Below are 21,693 nucleotides of genomic sequence, written 5' to 3'. Positions count from 1 at the left end.
AAAAAATTGAATCCAAGTCAATTATACTGAGTACAAATTCTGTGTTTTCATATTAAAACTATTCCTTATGTCCAAGTTTTGCAGAAAAGAGCTCCGGCTTCTCTCTCTCTCTCTCTTTCTCTCTCTCTCTCACACAGACACACACACGCACGCACACACACACGCACAGGGAAGCCAGGGTGCGTGCATATGCCCTGGCCATAGGCAGTATAGGCAGTTTCCGGCGTGCTTCTTCAAAATTTTTGAGGACTAATTGAGTGTAGAAAGGAAAAAAGAAGATTAAATCTTGGAAAACAAATTCAAGGTTCCGATTGAAGTCATGCTAGGTCCCGTTGTGTCAGATTGGAAGCAACTTTAGATTGATAATGTAGGTCGTCGTTATGGCCGCGGTCAAGCAGGCGGCACTACCGGAGACCATGCATGCCCCTTCATCGGTGGCCGCCGCCCTTTATGACGAATATTTCTTCGTTAAATTTTTTTCACGTAGAGATCACGCACAACGATCAACTCGCGGGTGAAAGTCAGAAACATCATTTCTTTTCAAAAGGAATACTGCAAGAAAGTCATTAATATTCGCTTGAAGCACTTTAGCTACGAAAGGGTGGTTTCTTGCAGCGGAGTGCAAAGAAAACAGAACTCCACCTCCACGATGATGGTTGTGCATGATTCCTGGTGAATCAACGCATCTTTCTTGGGTTTGACAACGGGTACAGTACGAATCACGTTAAACGCGATGAGCACGACGATGACACCCAAGTGATACGAAAACCCAAGATCAAGAGCGTATATATCAGTTTTAATTATTGGTCAGTCAAAGTCTTTCGATTAACGACGGTAGCTGCGGTGTCAAATTATTGGCAATGATGATCAGCTGCACTCCACGTCTGCAACAAAGAAAGGAAACGTAGAGTTGGCAAAGGCAGTCTCTTGGTCATGAAGATGGTGCTGCCTAACACCTTTATACGATTCTTCGGCTTGATAAGGACGAACAATGGATGGCAACTTTGTTTTGAATAAAATATAATATTTTAGAAAGGGAGAGAGAGATCTAGAGAGAGAAAGAGAGATGCTTATAAATGATTGCTGATCCTCTTGGCCATCTGATCGTGATAAACAAAGTGAACGTGGCTTTGGTTAGGAGAAGACAGAGCAAGAGAGAAACAAATTACTAAGAGACAGAGAAAGATGACGATCGTGCTGAAGTGTGCTCACTGCCAACCAAGCCTTTCCCTGGAGGACTTCAAGAGGTGGTTAAAGCAGTTCGATCGCAACGGCGATGGTCTCATAAGCAAGAGGGAGCTGCGGGCTGCCATGCGCAGCGCCAGCGTGAGGCTCAGCTGGTTCAAGAGCCAAGAAGGCATGCGGGAAGCCGACGCCAATGGGGACGGTCTTCTTGACGACGAGGAGATGGAGAATCTGGTTGCTTTTGCTCAGAACAGGCTGGGCATGAAGATAGTAGCTTGATCAAGCATACCACCGCCATCATCTATTTACACACACGTGCGCTCATGCAAACACAACAAGCTTCTCTAGAAGGTTGTTGTTTCGCTATTATATGATCTGCGACTGCTAAACTGATCTTGTATCTACCACATGATCTATATTTACGTTCATTGTGTATGCTGTTCATTGTCGTTTTTTTTTTCCATCAAGTGTTTTCTATACCCTAATGTGCTAAGGCTTCCGTTATCTTCGAAGTTGTTGCCTAATAGAGTTTGCACTATATAAGTTGTTATAGCATGCTGTCTCTGGTACTCTGAAGCTTTTTCTGTTTGAACCGAACAGAGCAAACCCCAGTGAATCTTTCGCGGATGCTTATGGCTTGGATCTTTACGAGTGCCAGTGGTGTGACATTAACCATGAGTGAAGAAGGTGAGGCCAGGCTTAAAGCTTGCTAGCTGGTTTGAAGATGAAGAGGCCCGAGCGTCAAATGTGAACGGTCGATGGAAAGAGTTAAGGAGAGGCTGCGAAGGGAAAAAAGGGAAAGTGGAGCAGCAAAAAACAATATTTTCTTTTGTATTAACGTCAAATATTATACAGCGCGAGAGGGAGAAGATCTCTCAGTTTGGAAAAAGTATCGATGCCCATAATCCACTTCCTAATCTGTTACAACAGGATATGGAATAATGGAAGACAACAAATATAAAAAAGTAACGGCAATCGGCATTGGATGTCTGATATCCAGAGGAACTTAGATTTCTGGTCTCAGACCGACTGCCCATCACACTGTAGCTAATGGCGAACGCAATTCAATCTACCGGTAATTATGATCCTGTGAGACTTCATCTGAACAGGCCATGACCCCAAAGCGAAATGACCTGTATATGGCGAAAAAAATACTTGAAAAAGAAGGGTTCCCTTAGTATTTCAAGAAGATGGGTCTACAGATGCGAGCACACCCAACCCAAGAACCCAAGAGGTTAGCGCAAGCCTGGGAGAAGCGGCGGCCAGTACTTAGACAGTTGACCCACTCTGGCCAGTTAATTACCATATGTAGAAGGTCGTTATTAGTTGAAGCTTCATTAATGTGGCCGGACAATAGGCAGTAGTAAATTTCCCTGGATGAAAACTTCAGTTTGACCTTAGAGTTTTACATTCCAAGTCATTTTCAGAAAGGCAAAAGGATGAGAATAATCATGCCTTCTATCCTTTGCGTGCCAAACGGAGACATGATGGAGTGATTGGAACCGAGCTCCTTTTTTAACTTACATCTCTTAATTAAGTTGTCTCCCATGGACACGGGCCACGGCTGGTTGTTTGCTTGATCAGGATTCAAGAGCTGAATGAACCATGTATTCGCTAGTCTACTTGGTCAAAACGCATCACGAAACCAGTAAAATTCCGTCGACCTGTATACTAGGTATATATAACATCTCTAGCCTGTTAAAATTTCATCGCCCTACAAGAAATATAAATCGTCGCTGAAGCCATCATAAATCATTGTCGTGCTATAAACATTTCTTGACAATGTGATAACTATTTTTTAACGATAAGTATTTAAATTTATCTATCCAGGCAACGACATTTGACATAACAAAAACTACATATACATCTACACTTAGGCCAATATTTCTATGGTATTTTAATAGAGGTGATAACAAGAGGATATATATAACACCTGCCTGGTTTGGGCCGTCCATACAGACGTCATTTTATTAGACAAGAAAAAACAGATGCTCAATGTTGAGTGTTGAGGGTGGGGGAGGCCGTTGCCTTCCCCATCTTCGCTTCTGGGCTGCTGCCTGCTTCCCCTAGCGAACGATCTGCCGACAGGGGAAGGCCAGCAGCAATCGGGGGAGGCGACGACCTCCCCTTATTTTTCAGTTTTTGTTCTTTAACCAAAAAAAAAAAAAAAAAAAGGACCAAAAAAGAGGTCGTGCCTCCCCCATCATCACCAGCGGGCAGCCGCCTGCCTACCCTGAGGTACCATGCGTACAAATACTTTTTAAAAAATAAATGTCAATGTTGAAATTGACTTTGAAAAAATAACCTTACCTGTGTCGCGTTGTGAAGCATCAAACAGATTATATAGATGACTTACAAATAAAATTTACGTACTTCTTTTATTTTCTCTATCCACATATTGTCAAAACTCTATTTATTTATTCAATTATATACTTAAAAGGCTATAATATTTTAATGTACGATTTGGCGTAGCTAGTTATACGCAGCAGCCAGCAGCTGAGCAGTACCATGGAGATCGATGCATCGCCTTATTCTGAGGATTTTTACAACGGAAAATCTTGTTGCTGCATACAGTTCCGAAAGAAGCCGCTTTTTTCTTCAATTTTAAGATGCAGACTTCATTCATATCAAAGTATAATATCAATATTCTGAATCACTTAAGCTGCTAATCGCCGTATTATTACTTTCGCGTTTTATACTATATATGCACGCTCTATGCTTGAACTCTAAGTCTCCTTCAACTTGAATGCCTAAAATCAACCAGCTGAGCAAGGAGGGCAATCCATGTGAGAAAGGCTGTCAACTCGTCATATATCCGCGTGTGCTTTATATCTATATATATATATATATATACACGTCACTTCAGTTGCGATAGATGCACTGTCAGAACAAATATGTTTCCAATTTATCTCTGAGGTCGACAATGCATTTGATGGATCAAAATATGTTCTAATTGCTGGAGCTCTAGACGTGCTCTAGATCCTCACCTGCCTTTATGATCAGCGAGCTGCTCACATTTTCCATTTTTGTTTTGAATATGGCCGATTCTTTTGATGTTTGTTCGAAGGTTTCACCACCAGATATTAGTGGAAGCTATTGACTTAAAGATCCTTGCTTTAACAAGCTTTGTTGCTTTCATAGATGAGTTGCATAGAAATGTATATGCAACAATATCGGCTATAGCCATCACCTGATTTGGGCCACTTTCCCCTTCCTCTGAACTTGTGGACGTGTTTGACAATCCAATTTCAGCTTAACCTTTTTCTTTCCTTTTTCGTTTTCTGCTAAGGATCAACTTCATCGATCAGCTTTCCCTTTTTTTTTTTTTTGCATCTCCTCTGTCCTAGGACAGTGCGGTATTTGTGATCCCAGAGGCCTTTGGTTGCAGCAATTCTTGGCTTTTTCCTCTGCTTCACTAGGCCTTGCTGGCCTTTCTTCTGCTGAATAGTTTACTTGAACAGTCGTTAGACATGTTCAGAGCAGCAAAAAATGGAGATCATCAAGCTATATTTGGAGTTCTCTAACACTTCTTAGGCGAACAAGCTAAGGTAGGAGAAAAGATATTGAACTTGGTAGGTCTTCTAAGATAGAGGGTGAAAGAGACTTCGTTTTCTTGTTTATCCGTATTACTGGCTGGCTACTTGTTTATTCCCGGAGAGATTGCATAATTTTCTAACTGTGATAAACAAAATTTTTTCCATAAGTACCCTAGATGAAGGAAGCTGCCATACAAGATAGATACATGGGTAGAGACTATGTTGCTTTATCTGTTTATAATAAGTTCTGCTTTCTACAGCGCCATGTGCATGCCTAACAGTACATACAATGACAACCTGCAGCTCTCCTTCTGTTGAATTCTGCTACTCACAGAGGAGAGAGACCTGAAACCTTCACATGAAGTTGTCTATTTGTTTTGTCAGTTCTGAATCTGTAGTTGGATTGTAGAAAGAGATAGTTTCACTGATTGTATGTGGAAAGACATTTGGCATTGTTTTCTAAGAAACCCATAGTTGTGAAAATTGCTGGTTATATGGGACAAGACCTCATATCCCTCAAGGATCTGCCTGGGACCTCTTGTGATGTCGAGGGGCTTGCTATGGCGTCGCTTCTTGCTTCATTCAGATCGTGTCGGGGCTCTTTCTCGTTAAGATCATGGACTTACACGCTTAACGTTACTTTCCTGTGCATTTGGTTTCACCTGGACTGGAACTTCAGATCTAACCGTTAAGATAAAATTGCATGGCTACTTAACAGTGGGAATTGAATACCGTTTGTGTGAATGTGAATGCGTTCGGACAAAGTGGGTCCTGCTGTTCACCTTGTGTCCATTAATCAAAATCAAAGTTTCCATCTTTAAAAAGATAGTGGTAGGTCATTTTGTCTTTTGTTTATTTTATTTCATACGGCAGAGCAAGGGAATTATATTATTTAAGAAGCAAATTTTACACGTCTACTCATTAAAAAGCAGAGATCCTGGTCGCACCATCTTTCTTCCTTAATTTATATAGCTTGAGATGATGATGTAAGATCCCATCTTATGTTAAAAGGGGTGAGTGCGTGTGTGCTTGCTTGTGTGCGGGTGATGCAGCAGGCATCTCTGCGACATGATTGTAAGTGAGGATTGAATCATTGAAGTATATATAGTTAGAGAAATTGAATAACTGCATCTTCTTCTCATTAATTTTGGTAATAATTTGGGGTTGGGCAGAACCTAACTGGTTGCAAGATAAATTTATATATGGTCAGATCATTACTCCAAGGAAATCATTCTGGAGGTCTGTCATTCTAAGCATAATCAATATCCAGAACCCCAAACTTTGCTCGATCTAGTACTCTTTAAGTGTATCTTTAAAGCAAGCAAATTCAATTTCCGAAGACTTGACGGAATCATATTTGAAAAAAAATTACGCATAAAAGCTGAAAAACGCCTCACATATTTCCACATGAAATTTCAAAACAGAACAATGGAATGACAATCTTTGTGTTCTCTTTCCTCTTTTTCTTTACAAGATGACTAAGATGGATCAGAGTCTAATAGCTGGGGACACACCTCGCCAGTGAAAAACTTCTGTTTACCCCTCCGTCCCTCAGACCTCACAAGGTCAGTTTCCTGCGCGCGGTTCAGCCATGCAATGCGTTGAGCGATGTGATTCAAGGTGTCAACCTTTTGACGACTGGAGCGCCTTAATTCGACATTGTAGCCAAGTTTGTGAAGGTTTTCTGGGTGCCATAATTAATTTTCTAATCCACTGAAAAACTTGGATGATTTCTGTTTCCGTTGATTGGCAACATGTTTAATAGTCCGGTGTGTGGAGGCCACTTAAATGACTGTTGACAGTAAGAAACTACCAGCATCTATATCTTGATCGGAATTGGTCATATCATGTAAAACCAACCTAGCCAACTTGTGGAAGCTCCTAGTTGCGGGAAAAACGCAATTGGGCGAGACTACTGGCAACTCGGTGTGAAATTTTTTCAACTGTGCTCTCCTGCTGCAACAGAGCCCATTACATCCACATTTAATGCAAGCCAAAGCTGCCACTATAATTGATGGGCCACCAGCAAAAATCTTTCTATTCAATGACAAACATTCAGCTTTTCGGGTATACATCTCCCTTACAAGTTCACAAGGTCGCTACTTCGATGAAATTCCCTCTAGAAGCGTGCAACTTTGGACAAGTCTCGGTGTCGTCTTCCAAAAGATGCCGTGCAAATCATTATGAAAGGGCGGTATGGGATTTCTTTATTATAAAGAGGTCAAATTAAGCTCGAAGATTAAGATATACTCTTTTCTCCGAATCTCACTTCCTCTGTTATTAATGGATCTTTCAAGTATGATGGTGCAAGCATAAGGATCAGGAGATCCTCAAGATTAGTTCTTATGCAACTGGCAGCGCAACCAAGTTTATCTACATTATTGAAGTAATTAATTAACCTTTCACGCAACAAATTTAGAAAAGCTGGATGTTTTAGATTCAAGCAACTCCTTTGAACGGTTCTCATCAACAAAGCAGAACACATATCTTGTAACTTTGATGGTCACCAACATTCGGTGGATTTTTTTTCTCTTTTTCGTGTTCGTGGTGTGTGGCTCTGCGCGTTTAATATGCTGAGTGTCTGTCCATATGGAGATGCACCCACCACCTGTCTGAACAAAGAGTGCCATCTGTACTGATGCCTGCAAACCTGCAAACTGTGGCAACCCTTCTCTAGGAAACATAACCGACGTCCCAACACCACATTTATAAGCAGTTCAGCCAAGGACTGGAGGACAAATTTTGTGCAGGATTTTCAAAAGGCGCATGCTAGCGCAATGGAGACAGACAGCCTAACTTTGTTACAAAGATATCTCTTGTGCTTCGTTCTTTTGTCCCAATGGTGCACTGCATTGACTGCGCGCGGGGCACTGATGCCAATCTAACCCTCTCGCCTTTTGGTTCCATTTTTCTAGTTAAATAATAAATAAATGGACACATACATTATGCTACCAGCTATCTCCTTTTTCTTGGTTATTAATTAATATCGTCAAAACGAGGTGAAGACTTTTCACCATGTTTTTTTTTTTTTGTCCTTGGGCTGTTCTTTTCTGGGAGCCACGCTTCTTGTTATTTTTAATTAGCATAGGAGAAGAGCAAAGATGATTTGTTAAAAGAGGTCAAGGGGTTTCATACACCTAAATTTATTTTAGCATTGATGTAAGACCCAATACTGAACTTGCGTGCCAGTCTATGTTTGTGATGACCGAGGAGGATCTGAGATTAGAGGGATGGAGAAGGTTTGGGGTGCTATAATTAAGGACGGTGTTTGGTTGTATCGACACCAGCAATGGTCTTGGTCTGTTGACCAAAACATTGGCTAGTGCCAGCTTGTTTCTTTTTTTTTTTTTTAATGATAAAAAAAATCTTAAAAGAAATTTTAAACCAAAACACATCTTTTTTTAAAAAAAAAAAAAAATTGAGAACATGTATTAGCCCAATATTGTTTAAAGTGAGAGGCCCATAATAATGCAGATTAACCGATACAAGCCTGTGGGTGATAAACCGATGTGAAACACTAGCACTTTATTTTTTCTCTCGAACAAAAAAGAAGGATAAGTTCTTTGTGTTTAAATATTGTCAATAGTGTCAGATGTGGTCAATGTCATTCAATCATAATGAAGGAGGAACATGGTTCAATAAATTTGACAGGGTTTACTGCTTTAAGTCGAACAGTTACAGGCCCGTCCGTTTTTAAGGAAGGCGTTGTAGTCAAATCATGAGTCTATTATTTGAACCTGCAGTCTTCAATGCCTCCAACTCATAACCCCCAACCACGTCCCATCAAATCACAATCAACCGACTCCTCCATCTCTTTTATTAAAACTAGGCGGATCGGTCGCCATTAAAAAGAGAAAACTCTGAAATAATGAACCATTGTTCATTAATAATGTTGAAAGGATCAACTAATTCGCATGTCATGTAGTGAATTATTTCTTTTTCCATAATTCTGTTTTTTTTTTTTCTTAAAATATGACGAGCGAAAAAAAACAGGGAGTCCAAATTTTGGTTTAAGATTTTGTCAGTACGGGTTTCGGCATCAGCCGGAGTTTACGTACCTAGTCTGGTAGCCCCGTTGGACTGTGAACTTTCAGATTTCTTGGCTCCCTTCACACTGTTCTTCCAATCTTGAGATGGACTCAAATTTTTGGGAGTTCGCGTTTCGCAAATCTATAAACCAAGATTTCTGGCTTTTGAGCGCAGATAGTTCAAAATCCTAGACATAGCTAAAAAGAAGGGCTCCAACTCATCCTTCGATGGCGATGATGCCCAAGTCTTTCATGAATAAATTAAAAATTCTTAGCCAGCTTGATAGGGAATCCAGCCTGAGTGCATTGATTAATTCAAAGCAGCCCCGTCATAGAACTCGCATCTACCTACGGGAACATTCAACTCGCTTCTAAACTCGTTAATCTTGCACCAGAAAGAAAGAATACCAGGCCAGCTTTGGCTTTGCAGCAAATTAAGGACAAGGAACTTCACACTCCTGACATTCTTAAACCCATTAGTGGAATTTAATTTCTACGAGTCGATCGACTCAGCGACACGACTGTGGATTTTAATATAGCAAAAGAATAGCATGCATTCATTGGCGGTGTAAGCCAAGAAAGCAAATCATGTGGCAGACACAGTTTTTCTGTGTTGAGCAGTGAAAACCTTAACCCTAACCCTCTATTCCTACGATGATGCTTAATCCTAAAGCTAGCCTAGCCGGAATCTTTTGTCCTATAAATAATTCAGACCCCGCCAAGCCATAAAAGGTACCCTCCCTCCTTATACTCTTTATTCTTATATCATCAGCATAAAAAGATTAGCCACACACATATACAAATTACCATTGTCCCCAGTCCTCACTAGCAGTTCCATCCAGTGAAAGTGGGTCTCATTTCATCTTTATTGAGAATCTTAATCTGTACCCACGCAGCTTCGATAATGAAAGATTAAAAACATCCAAAGGGGAAGGAAGCCCGAACAATTAAGACACTGTTCGTCACAGTGAAAAACTGCTCGTTTTCTGCACATCATTAGTATGGGGAAGCACGATTACTTTTTAAAGCATATACCATTGCATTGCTTTGCAGAAAAGACTTGTGGCCCAGCAGTCACGGCAAACAAACCCATTCAAAAATTTTGGTAAGTAAATGGACGGGACACAGAATATTAAGTTGTAGGATGCCGGAAGGGGATGGTGCTTCAAATGGATCCGAAGCATATTCGGTCTACCTCTGGATCTGCCCAATTCAAGAAAACAATCTAATTAAACAAGAACATGAGACAGAGAGCTTAATTTCTTGTATAAATGAGAGCATTTTCATGTTGAAACAGTCGCTCATTACTTGGTTGCGATGGCCTGCAAGGACGGACGGAATTGAGCCCCAAGCGGAGAAACTTAATGGAACCATAGGTTGCCGCTGCCTAGGAGAGGGAGAAAAAGAACAACAACTAGTGGCTTATGGGAACACGTGGTCAGAGCAAAATAAAGAGCAGCAAAAACAAAGGGAGGAAGAGGGACATGAAGGTGGAGGAGCTCACGTGACGTGATGCTTCCAAAGCGTCTGCACCCTCCAGGCTCCAGCTCACCACTGGCCCGTACAACGTTCAAAAACAAGTCAAAGCTCGGTCAAACTAAGCCCACCTCCACACCCACCCGCTCCCCCTGCATTGGCAGGTTCCCATAATTAACTATAATTGTTACCATTGCCTTTCTTTTATGTTACATATTATATATTGTTTCATTCACACACACACACACACACACACAAACTATAGTTAGGCTTCTGCTTTTTTGTCTTCGCTTGTAGGTGGTCTTCCGCCAGCTAAATTAACCAGTGCCGCAGCCCTCTGTGACCAATCTGCCTGTGCTTAGCTTGCCTGTTTCTGTCCCATCAGACCACAATTCTGCAGTTTCCTCGATCACCACACCCATCCCCATTCGAACAACTTCTGGTTTTATATTCGCACCTAATGGCCTATCCTGTGGAGTGGTGTTCTTTGTGTTGGATCTTTGCTCCTCTCAACAATAATGAAGCAAACATGACTTTTGTCTTCTGTCCTGTGACAAGCGATCACGAAAGAAGAAAACTAGCCACCACCCGCTTTCTTTCATGCGGTGGTTGGTGTTGCTCCAACGTTGATGCATGTAGGGCTTGTACAGATCTGTAGTCGCTGCCTTCAACAATTCTCTACAGATTCACTTTAGAATCTCACTATTGCAGTTCTCACCGTAGAAATTCTGGAAATCGTGCTCAAGCAAAATATACCTTCATTTGTGGATATCAAACCCCACCAGAAAAAAAAAAAAAGAAAAAGAAAGATGGAGGATAAGGATAATATATCATAGCAGTTATTTAATTTGATAAAGCTTATTTCCTTGAGCATGATATGTTCGCAAGAAGACTGACATTGTGGTGCATTATTTATTTGTTTATTAGCTTAATGTGAGTTAAGAGGGACACATACGCTGACACCAACATAAGAAAAGAAGACCTGGTCTTTGACCTGACGTAGAAAGACTATACTACCCACGCACCAGGCAGTGCATTAGTTGCAGTGTCTCTGTGTTCAACATAGACCAGTATAGCTGTACGATCCCTTGTAGCTGTACTATTGACAAAATCAATGACACATAAATGTCATCTGCTGATTCACTGACATGCTGTTTAATAATTAATCGGCCATTTCTCATGATGGTATGGTGCATGAGTGCATGGCATACACATGTATGCGCAACCAACATGCATGTTCACATATAAATATGTGCAGGCTCGAACCTCAGATGCCCACCAAGCTAGGGCAGGCTGGGCAGCTGCGAGGAGAGAGAAAGAGAGAGAGGATGTGTTGATGGCTTGCATAGCCATGTTCAACACAGACCATCAACCATTCTGTGCACCCTTGAGCCCAAGGATATCATTCTCTAGTGATTTTGTGGAGGTAGTAGATGAGTTGAGCCGTGGGTGCATCAAGCGCGCTGATAGGACTCTAGCGGCATCTTCCTCCTCACCAGGGGATGCAGACTTCGAGTTCTCAGTGGCCAACTACAACATGCTAACAGCAGACCAGCTTTTCCATCAGGGAAGGATGCTTCCCTTCAAGGGTGAGCATGGCGGCAGGAGCTCTGGGAAGAAAGTGACAACACTCAGGGATGAACTGTGTGCCGCTGATGATCAGGAGGCGTTGCCTAGCAGACCACCGAAGGGATGCAGACGGTGGAAGAAGATCTTGGGGTTGAAAAAGGCGCATAATGTTCCACCGAAGAAACCAACATCCCACCTTGAAAGGGTTGAAGAGAGAGCCCCTTGTCGACCAGATATTGATATAAGAGATGAAAGGAAGATATGGGGTTGGAGAGAAGAGAATGGGCAGTCTTCTTATAGATGGTATGTACGGGACAAGAGAGATCTAGAAGAAGAAGAAGAAGAGAGAGAAGGGGAGCAAGAACAACAGGACGATGATTAAGCAGCTGCCTGCATTTTGTAGATCGGGGTGTTGTAGAGAAATTGACATGCTGATTGTTTTACACTCGGTTGATACCTATTTTATAAATGTTTTCGCTTTTTGTTTACCTTTTCTTTTTGATGGTTGTGGGTTGCTTTTTTTGTTAGACCTTTTCAATCTTCTCTTTCTTCTTGGTTTCTAATTTCTTGACATTGGGAATTTGGTTAGTTCCTTGTACAATGTTCCATGAAATGTAAGACGTCTTTTTTTTTTTTTTTCTCTGCAACGTACCTCTCTCAGTTCAGTAACTTGACTTTCAGACTGGAACTACTAGTGGGGAAGAAAGATCCGCAATCGAAGGAATGGCAAGTGAGCAAAGTGCTTTTCCTCCTCCTCTTTAACTCCTTGCCTCTAAATGAAAGGAGAGAAAACCACAGAATGAGTTCTAAGTAACTTGCCGTTGTACATTTCTACGTAGAGAACGATCTCGAGTGATTGGGAAGCGTTGCCATGGTGATCAAAGCGATTGCACCCATAAAAGGCAGAGAGAGAGAGAGAGCAGTTATGTCGGCGAAAACTTCCGCACAACTCATACGCAAAAGAAGAAGGAAAAAAGATACCAGATTAAAATTTCAGTTCGAGAATTATTTTCCTAAGAGAAACCTCTGCATATCCGCAACAGATTACAAAGCGATGTTTGAAAGCTCAATATCGCAGGGAAGAGTGATCCTCAACTCCGGTTACACGCTTCCAACAAATGGAGGATCAGTGGTCGGGGATTCGAATCTACGAGTGTACCATTCGCCTGGGTCGGTATCTGTAAGGTCCCCAGGGTTTCTGCTATGAGCAGTTATATTACTATTGGGCAGATTCTCAAAGGTGTTGTTCTTGTGGATAAATACTTTCTTTTTTTGTATTTAACTGTATTGTTTTTGTCAATCCACCTGCTATCATGCACATATAACATAATGAAATTATGGGTGCGCCGGTTTGCTATGTTTGGAGGTCATTTTATCCATTGGATGAGGAAATTTTATTAACTGTTTCGGACCAAGGGAAGTGTTGGTACCTCTCACTGAACTGTCTACAGCTTTCCTCGTGTCCATCTTGGTAGTAATGGCAGGAGGAAAGTTGTTCTTTTGGTTTCAGGGGATTGAATTGGAATTCATTATTGAGCTCCGATCGAACCAAGTATGCCTTTGCCTACTTTCCAATGCCATCATTGAGGTTGGGTCCCACCTGCTGCCATTATGAACTGTGGAGTGTTCATGCTCAGGTTGGATTCCTTTGTCATTCTCCATCTCTAAAATATTGGTGCCCGTCTTATGAACCACCCATATTCCAAAGTAAGACCTCCCACACTCTCAGTTGCATTTTTCCTTTGCGAAGAAAAAAACAAAAACTCATATTTGCACATGGTGGTGTTGCTCTCTCTAACATTTTACAATTAAAGGAGCTTTTATAGATATGGATACATGTGTGTTATATATGACATGTGTTTTTTTGTTGCTTCTTGGAATGAATTTCACATCCATCTATTTGTTTTCTTAGGCGTACATAACTTTGAAGGATGAATTCCTGCTTCGGAATTTCAAACAAGCTGAGCATTTTAGTAAAGAAATAGTTGTGCATAACCTTACTTCTCTACCAATGACAAATCACATTGATTTCAGCGCCTTGACACTTTTTAACACAAGGCAATATGCATACGCAGTGACGTTGCAAATGGCCAGGACTAAGCTGTAAAACTGCAAAAAATACATACTATTTTACTTACAATCATTGTTTTTGGTAGTAATGTTGTCAAAAAAAAAAAAAAAAAAAAAAAAAAAACTCGGGTCTCAACATGAATAGGAATTCAGACGATCAGCTGAATTGGATCAGAGTCGGAAGACTTTTAAAAGTGGGGAAACTCTTAAAAACACGCCCGACCTTTTTTTAATGTTAAAACCACATCTAAGTTTCGGTGATTATCTTGAATACTGATATGAAAATATAATTATTAGGATACAATCACTCATGCACTAATGTAGCGTTATATCCAGTTAAGAAAGCTGATGAACATGCAATTTGTCTTTATTGAGAGTATTTTAGTATTTATATGTTACATTAACCCAAGCTCTATAAGTTAGTACGAACCTGCAGATGCGGTTTTTTTTTTTTTTTCAATTAATCGGATGAGGCTGTGCTTTCTTAACAATATTAAAAGATTAGGTATGTTTACGAATATTCCTAAATATTTAAGCACGTTTTTGAAAATCATTAATCTCCAGTGAGTCACATGGTGTATTGAATAACGAAGATTCTTGTTCGATCCAAATCGGCTGATTCGGGTCGATTCACACAGATTTTACAACAGTACCGAGGGAGCATGGATGTTGTTCTTTCAAATGCATACATGCACTGGGGCTGGTTATGTTGAAATATAATTTGCACGAAACTTTTATATATTGGTCATTTTGTGCCAAATATAAAGTAATCGCGGAATTCAATGGCTATAAATATCCTATATCCAATGGCCTAAAATTTTGAAAATTGGCTAGATCCAATTTAAAATTCGGATTCGCGTCTACTGTTTCGCTGCTACGACATGGGTGCGTAAGTTCTCCGGATCTTTGGATTGTGTTTTTTGGGAAAAGAGAAAAAGCACCCTTCACTCTATCGGCCGTCTGCCTTTCCTTGCTTGCTTCTTCGGTAGACTCTTTTTTATATGCACGCGAACTAAGACCATTCCAACGCTCATTTTCGCCATGCATAAACTGAACCAACAATTGGGATAAGAGATTTGGATTTCATATTCAGATTTGGATATAACTTTCTTCATTCATATTCAAATTCTAATATGTGAATATCTGAATCAAATCGGATATGCTGACATCCCTTATTTTTAGTCGGGAGATGACAAAAAGACAATCAATTAGATACTTGACTCAAGCTAGCTTCTCGTGTGCAGTACCCATTGTCATCAATGTCGAGGGAGATGAAGAGGTCAGACTCGCGTCAAAGAGAAATGCAAGCTCATCTCCAACGTCACATCCTATCCGACCCATTTTTGGATGTATGAGTACCTCTACCATGAAAGTTCCTGACCCTTGGAAGTTCGTGGCTACATCTTTGTGACATGCTGTGAAAAGTTTTGGAGGATAGATTTCGTAAATGAGCTTGAACTAGAGACCCTATGTCACGCAATTAGTCACTTTGATCCGACCGATCAATTAACCAACATACCCAGCAGAAAAGAGCCCAGAAATTAATCTAACAGAAATCTGTAGACCCAGCCAAGTTTGGCAGGGCCAGCACGATCGCCAGATTAAAATATTGGAGTTCTAGTATGAACTCGGTGTATTGGTCCGCTGGATCACGAAAAATAAAGTAACACATGTAAACAAGAGTTTGGGCTCCTTCCACCACAGAATATTTGTACTTTAAGCTGGATCTTCTATATATCTACCTCTCTGAACCCGGTGATTTAACCAGCTTCGAATCTATTTACATATTTTCCCAAGTGATCAACTTCACACAAATTTGCACCTTGGCAGAAGAAATACTTGTACCGGGCAGATGAATAAATAACTATATTCTCATGAACCGGTAAGATCAGCTTTTGGCTTGTTGGTGCTCTGAGAGAACTCGAAGTGTTCATTCACTACCGGTGCTTGCACAGTGAAAAGGTCATGGCCATCATACCTAGTCATTAATATATATATGTTTGTGTAGACACACACATACACGCATATGGGCTGTAAGTGAACATAATAAATTAATTGGTGTACAGGTATAGAAGAAGACCCTGAGAGCAGATGGCCCTTCGAATATATAAGTGGTAGGTGCTACGAGAGGGAAGCAAAACAAGCAGATGACTACAAGCCTATATACGACCTTGGGTGGTCGAGAGGGCAGCATTACGATTAAGTGGTCCTCCTCATAAAGAGAGAGAGGCCAACTATTTTCACGATCCTAGTGACGACGCATACATTCACACGCGTAGATAATATTACATACCTCCCGGCCGGCAATATGCTTCACACCTGTGCTTGTTGGTGTTTTCTAGTTCTTTTTTACTTCTTGATGAATCTAACTTCAACGATGAGCAGATTAATATTTGAAAAAAACTCAAAAATAAAATATCATGAAAATCCGATATCGATAGCGGTTTGTGTAAGCTTAATAAGGCAACGCCATTACAACTATGATTTGAAAATATAATTCTCATATCCATTTTTAAAATTTTATGAAGTTTAATAGTTTTCATTTTCTATAATATGATTAGATTTGTGAAAAACATGGCTCCCTTTCTTTCTCAGACGCGCGCGCGTATAGACAAAGCCATGGGGAGAGAGAACGTTAAAAAGTCGAAAAAGATATGAAAATCATGAAAGAAAGCAGAGAATATGTAACTGTAGCAGAAAGACAAATCCGAAATCCCCCAATGGGCCCCGATTTGGGACCAGTGTACAAAACATCGTTAAAATTGCCACCACGTCAAACAATAAAGGTAACAAAAGAATGGGAAGGAGAAAAGTAGAGGATGAAATTTTTTACCATTAAGATTAAAGAGATGTAAAAGTAGCTTTAGCAAGTTATTGGCACAATAAATCCCTAGTTTTTGGAAAGTAAAAAAAATCATGCTAATGGTCAACAGTCAACTTAGGCACGTTTTGAAACGAATGCGTCGTCAAAGAGGTTGAGAGAAAAGACGGGCTTCTTTAATCGTTGCCTTAATTTCCGCAAGTTCGATGCCTAATTCTTGTAGTAAAGCTGATCCTCCCTGAGCAATCTGACTGCCCTTTATCAGTAGTTGCTCACGGTAGCTCCATACATTTTTCACCCTTCATATCTTACTGGAAATATTGGCACTTCTGAAATGCTTCTTTGGAATCGTATGTATATTTTTCTGCAACCTGAAGTGTTCAATTCACAACTCCCACATTACATGACAACAATATGCTTCATCTTTCAAATTCTCTGTCAATGTTTGAGCTCACGGAGGAATGTGTGTGCATGTGTACAAGCGAGCGAGAGAGAGATCAATGGCCAGATTGACAAACACATTTCTTTTAAGTAGTGAATTTGGATGTCGTTTGCAAGAATTAGTATCGCTATGTTAATTGCAGTTCTTCCTCTTGATTGCTCTAGAGAGCTGGAGCATGATCCGTTTTCCTCTTGTAGGTATACTTGAGAAAATAAGTTGACAAAATTTATGCAACTCAAAGCTCAGGGCCACCTTACTCCTTTAACTTCACTAACTCTTGAAGCCACTCTTGTTCAATTTTACCTCCCACATTGCCTGTGAACCATTTGAAATCTCACCGTGGACCATTTACTCCTCAAGTTTCATGGAAGCCATGCAAGCACTGATAGATCGTCTGCATTAAGAAGCAAATCAACAAGCAAACAAATCGGTGCAAGCCAGCACCTACAGTTGGATCAGAAGCCCTTATTGAACTCCAAATTGCTTTAATAAGATGAGAAGTCTTGTATAGATCATGCTCAGGGCATACAATTAATTGGGGCATTCTATTTGCTTTTTTATATTTTTTCCCTGCTTTCTGAGGTCATGGACGAAGAAATTAACTCCAGCCTGTTGGTGATACATCGATCAACTTCGGTTGGATAAATTGTAATTTTCTTTCACTTTGCATTGTAATGCACGAGAATTTATAAGTGTTAAAGCTATCCTCTAAGGTAATTGCGATTGTCCTATCTTGGTTTCTCTTTCTCAAAAATCAATGTGTATTAAGAATGAAACTGTGACATAAAGTAAGAGAGCGACTTTTTTGTTGCACCCTCTTGTTTCGATCCGTGACCACTTCTTGCATATATGAACCATAAAATTCTGAAGGACCTAATTACTTTTTTATCAGGATTTGTGGGGTAAGTTCATAACGCAGCCATTAGCAGGAAGCAACGTCGACGCAGCCAGTTGGCATCGTGCAGTCAAAGCCGAAATGATTCAGCATCTGGGTACTTTAGCCATGGTGGCACGGGAGAGAATTTACACTTGAAAGAGATGGGTGACTGACTCACAGTTGCTGAAAAGGAAATCGATCGTTTCATCTTCACATGAACACGGGGCACATGATTCAAGAAATGCATTATGCGGCAATAATTGGTTGAAGAGTACAGTAAGGTTGAGGTTGGTGATGAAAATGCCTAAGGTACGTCTCTTGGAAGCAATATAACAGCAGCCTCTCAATTCTCGCTAGTTGCTGGCCGTGGCGGGCTGCCGGCACGTGAAGGAGATGAGGTGAGCAAAGAGCATCACCAGACAGGAGGTCCAGGGACGGGCTGTCCACCTCCTGGATGAGCGGCATCCGATGCTTCTTTCAACAGCCCGAGTCTCACCTGCAAAGTACATGTACCACATCTGAGGGCCGTTGATCTCGGTATGCCATGTGTTGATTAACGGTCAAGGAGTCGGGGTGAATTTTAAGTAAAATCACCACCTTCTCCATCTCTCTTCCCCTCCCCCACTCTCTCTGCCTGCACGGGATACACATACACCAGAGAGAGAGAGAGACATTGAGATTTATGGTATCGTCTCATTTTATTGAACATACAGAGATAAATAATGAATATTAGTAGCGCGTCTCTCCATTAGTTGCACGCTTCATGCAGAACAAACCGAAGAGAAATATAAGGAAAAAAGGAAAGAGAAGAAAACAGGAAAAGATAAAAAAAAATTAACGTTCTCCTTCTGCCTAACTCTTCTCTTCCTTGATAGCGATGGAATTCTTGCAGTGGGCGATGGCCGCCTGTATAGCATTCTGGAGATCCTCCATGGTGCTGTCACTTGAAGACGGTATGGCACATAGTATTCCACTGTTGCCAGGGGATGTCATGGTGGAGCACGGTGCAGAAGATCGGCACCGCTGGTTGGAGAAGGACTGAGAAGCATGCCCGCTCCATTTCTGCCTGTTCCTTCCATAGTATCCAAACCTCTGGTCCTCTGCCTCCTTGCTCTTCCTCGCAAAGAAAGGCTTCACCATCCTCACGTACCTCTCAATCACCTCCTTGGCCGATCTCAATCCCAACTTAGACCCCTTCTTCAGAGTGAACAATGAGAAGGACTTTTGTTTCGTCTTCCTTGAATTCTCGGCATCCTCCGAGCTCGATCTCCCCTCCGCACTGCTCTTCTTGTCGTTCTGGTCCATTGACTCTTGGTGGCAGGGCTGCTGCGGCCGGTGGTCGTGGTGGTGATGGCTGCTCTCGTCCTTGGAAGTGCAGGAAGAGCGAGGGGTGCTGAACAGATGGTGATAGTGGAGCGGGAGGAGGTGGCCCTGGTAGAAGAGGTCGTCAGCTGGGCAGAGATCGATCTCATAGGACGGCGGCCGGTGCTTGTCGAGGGACAAGGAAGGGCACAGAGAGATGGTGAATTCGAAGTCGTGGGTGGGGGATGAAGATGGTGATGGTGGAGACTGTGCTGAAGAGTTTGCCGCGGTTCTGCTTGGGCTACTGGCTGCACTAGTACTTTTTCCTTCTTGCTCCTGTTTTTTGAGATTTTGGGCTTCCATGGCGCTGAAAATCATACCCACACACACACATACACACAGAGAGACAGAGGGGGGCGGGTTCGGGGCGCGGAGAGAGAGAGAGAGAGATATGCTGGAGGGGAGAAGGGGGAGTTTGGAGAGTGGGGGGTTTTTGGTAGATATGTCTATGGATATACTGGTGCATATGCGTTGGACGGTCGACCGATAAGGGCATGAATCAAGAGTCTAAAATTCCAAATCGAGGATTTTCTTCTCCTGAGTAAGCCAAAAGAGGCGATTTTGGTCTGCTAAAAATATATCTATTTAGCATAAGGTCCGAATTTCATGGTAGTATTTAAGTAGGTAATTCAAATACGGCCTGCTAGAATACAATGTTGTTAGCAGATAATTCCAGCTTACAAGAGCGTACGTCTTGTTTACTATCAGAATTTTTAAGGAAAAATAACAACTGTCCATAAATTATATTAAGAACCAATCACCTTTCCAGTATGTTGGCCTACCGGATCATTTGAGATTGAAGCTTGACAGTATCTAAAACCTGATTTTCATGTGTAGTTGCATATATATGGTTTTAAAAAGCAAAAGGCATCATCTGAAGTTCTGGTGGTTTTAAGGTTTATATTTCGATCCACGTTGCCAGCTGAACAGGGAGTAGTGAAAAAATCCTAAATATAGGTAATCAAATCATCGACATCATTAGAAACCAGTAATCAAAATATAAAATATATGAAATCCAGCATCTCACCTGAGGCATATTTTTCCGCAATGGCAACTTGATCACCATTAATTAGCAGTATGAAACAATGATCAGTCTGAGACGGGTAAAGAATAGTACGAATCACTGGTATAGGTATATGGTGAAAGCGCAGTAGACAAACTAAGAAAGATATGACCATGCAGGTAACATATGTATGCCAGTATCTAGAACGAAATCTGGCAAACTGGGTAGGAAAGGAATAGGGAAGACTTATACTTCAACAGAATCCATGGGATGTGCTCAGGTGAAAGCCAATGAGCGCAGCATAACACTGAAACCTTTGGACCCTACCATGACACGCAAAACAAAGTCCCATATGGGTCTTGTACCTTGATGTCGCTCCAAGAAGCAAGCAAACATGACAAAGATGAAGAAAATCAACAAAGAAAATGGCATATAGACTGGCAGCGATGTCGTTGAGATACTGCTAAACTTAAGATTTCTATGATGATGACGATATTAATAATCACAACGATCATCCATGAGTACTGCTGTACAGCGATGCGATTAATGTTATAATCGTAGTAGGAACTGGGCTTTAAAGGAAGAGTAAGTTCTGCATCTTCTGTTCAACTATCCGTCTAGTAATCTTCTATTTTCCAGACGTCAAATATTAGTTAGAAGTTTACACAGTCAGATATGTCAATATTCCACAAAACTACCAGAATATAATATGATGGGTGTTAAGTTGGCCGTCTCTTTCAATGCCAGTGCAAAGATTCCTTTGTCTTTTTAATTTTTATTTCTCTTTTGGAACAGAACATTTCTAACTTTTCATATTGTTAAGGAAGGCGTTCAATGATTATCTCCTGCTAATAAGGAAAGACTATCGCCTACTGATAAGGAAGGAGATAAATCAGGGGTTAAAAGACCAGCAGGCCAAATGCCAAGGATGAACACAAACTAATAAGAGAATGATAAAAGAATTTGTGATGAATGAAATGTAAGGAAAGAGGATCAGTTATGTGAATCAGATATTGGGCAGCAGCCTTATACTGATTTAAAGGAGCCTCTCTCAATACCATACGGTTAATTGAAAGAGAGAAAAACATTGGCCACCGTGGATGTAAACTCTAACGTGTCGAACCACGTTATGAGTGTGTGTCTTCTTCTTTTTTAATGATATGAAATTTGATATGGTATCAGAGCTTTGAGTGTAATATGTGGTGATGGCGAACAACGATTTCAACATCAATAGTACCAATGGCAACATCAGTGCAGGGATGATCATGCCCCCACCTCTACTTCCCTGCTCCAACAAACTTTTAATACTTCTTATTGGAAAAAC

The 21,693-nt window shown here is 41.0% G+C and overlaps 3 protein-coding genes across 3 annotated transcripts; 2 read left to right on the top strand and 1 right to left on the bottom strand.

The window, feature by feature from the left end:
- Positions 1 to 1,108: 1,108 nt before the first annotated feature.
- On the top strand, positions 1,109 to 1,740 carry LOC116259284 (uncharacterized). The gene has a single exon (XM_031637021.1). The coding sequence runs from the start codon at positions 1,186 to 1,188 to the stop codon at positions 1,462 to 1,464; it is 279 nt and encodes a 92-aa protein (XP_031492881.1). The 5' UTR covers positions 1,109 to 1,185; the 3' UTR covers positions 1,465 to 1,740.
- A 9,759-nt stretch (positions 1,741 to 11,499) lies between these two features.
- LOC116259277 (uncharacterized) lies at positions 11,500 to 12,852 on the top strand. Its single transcript, XM_031637009.2, has one exon. It carries the CDS (start codon positions 11,562 to 11,564, stop codon positions 12,174 to 12,176), a length of 615 nt encoding a protein of 204 aa, XP_031492869.1. The 5' UTR covers positions 11,500 to 11,561; the 3' UTR covers positions 12,177 to 12,852.
- Positions 12,853 to 18,677: 5,825 nt separating this feature from the next.
- On the bottom strand, positions 18,678 to 19,804 carry LOC116259008 (BRI1 kinase inhibitor 1-like). Its single transcript, XM_031636588.2, has one exon. The coding sequence runs from the start codon at positions 19,682 to 19,684 to the stop codon at positions 18,857 to 18,859; it is 828 nt and encodes a 275-aa protein (XP_031492448.1). The 5' UTR covers positions 19,685 to 19,804; the 3' UTR covers positions 18,678 to 18,856.
- Between the last annotated feature and the right edge of the window lie 1,889 nt (positions 19,805 to 21,693).

The sequence above is a fragment of the Nymphaea colorata genome, chromosome 8 (assembly GCF_008831285.2).
Source record: "Nymphaea colorata isolate Beijing-Zhang1983 chromosome 8, ASM883128v2, whole genome shotgun sequence".
NCBI lineage: Eukaryota > Viridiplantae > Streptophyta > Magnoliopsida > Nymphaeales > Nymphaeaceae > Nymphaea > Nymphaea colorata.
The sequence above is the reverse complement of the archived record's forward strand: the minus strand, read 5'-3'. Positions and strand labels throughout refer to the sequence as shown.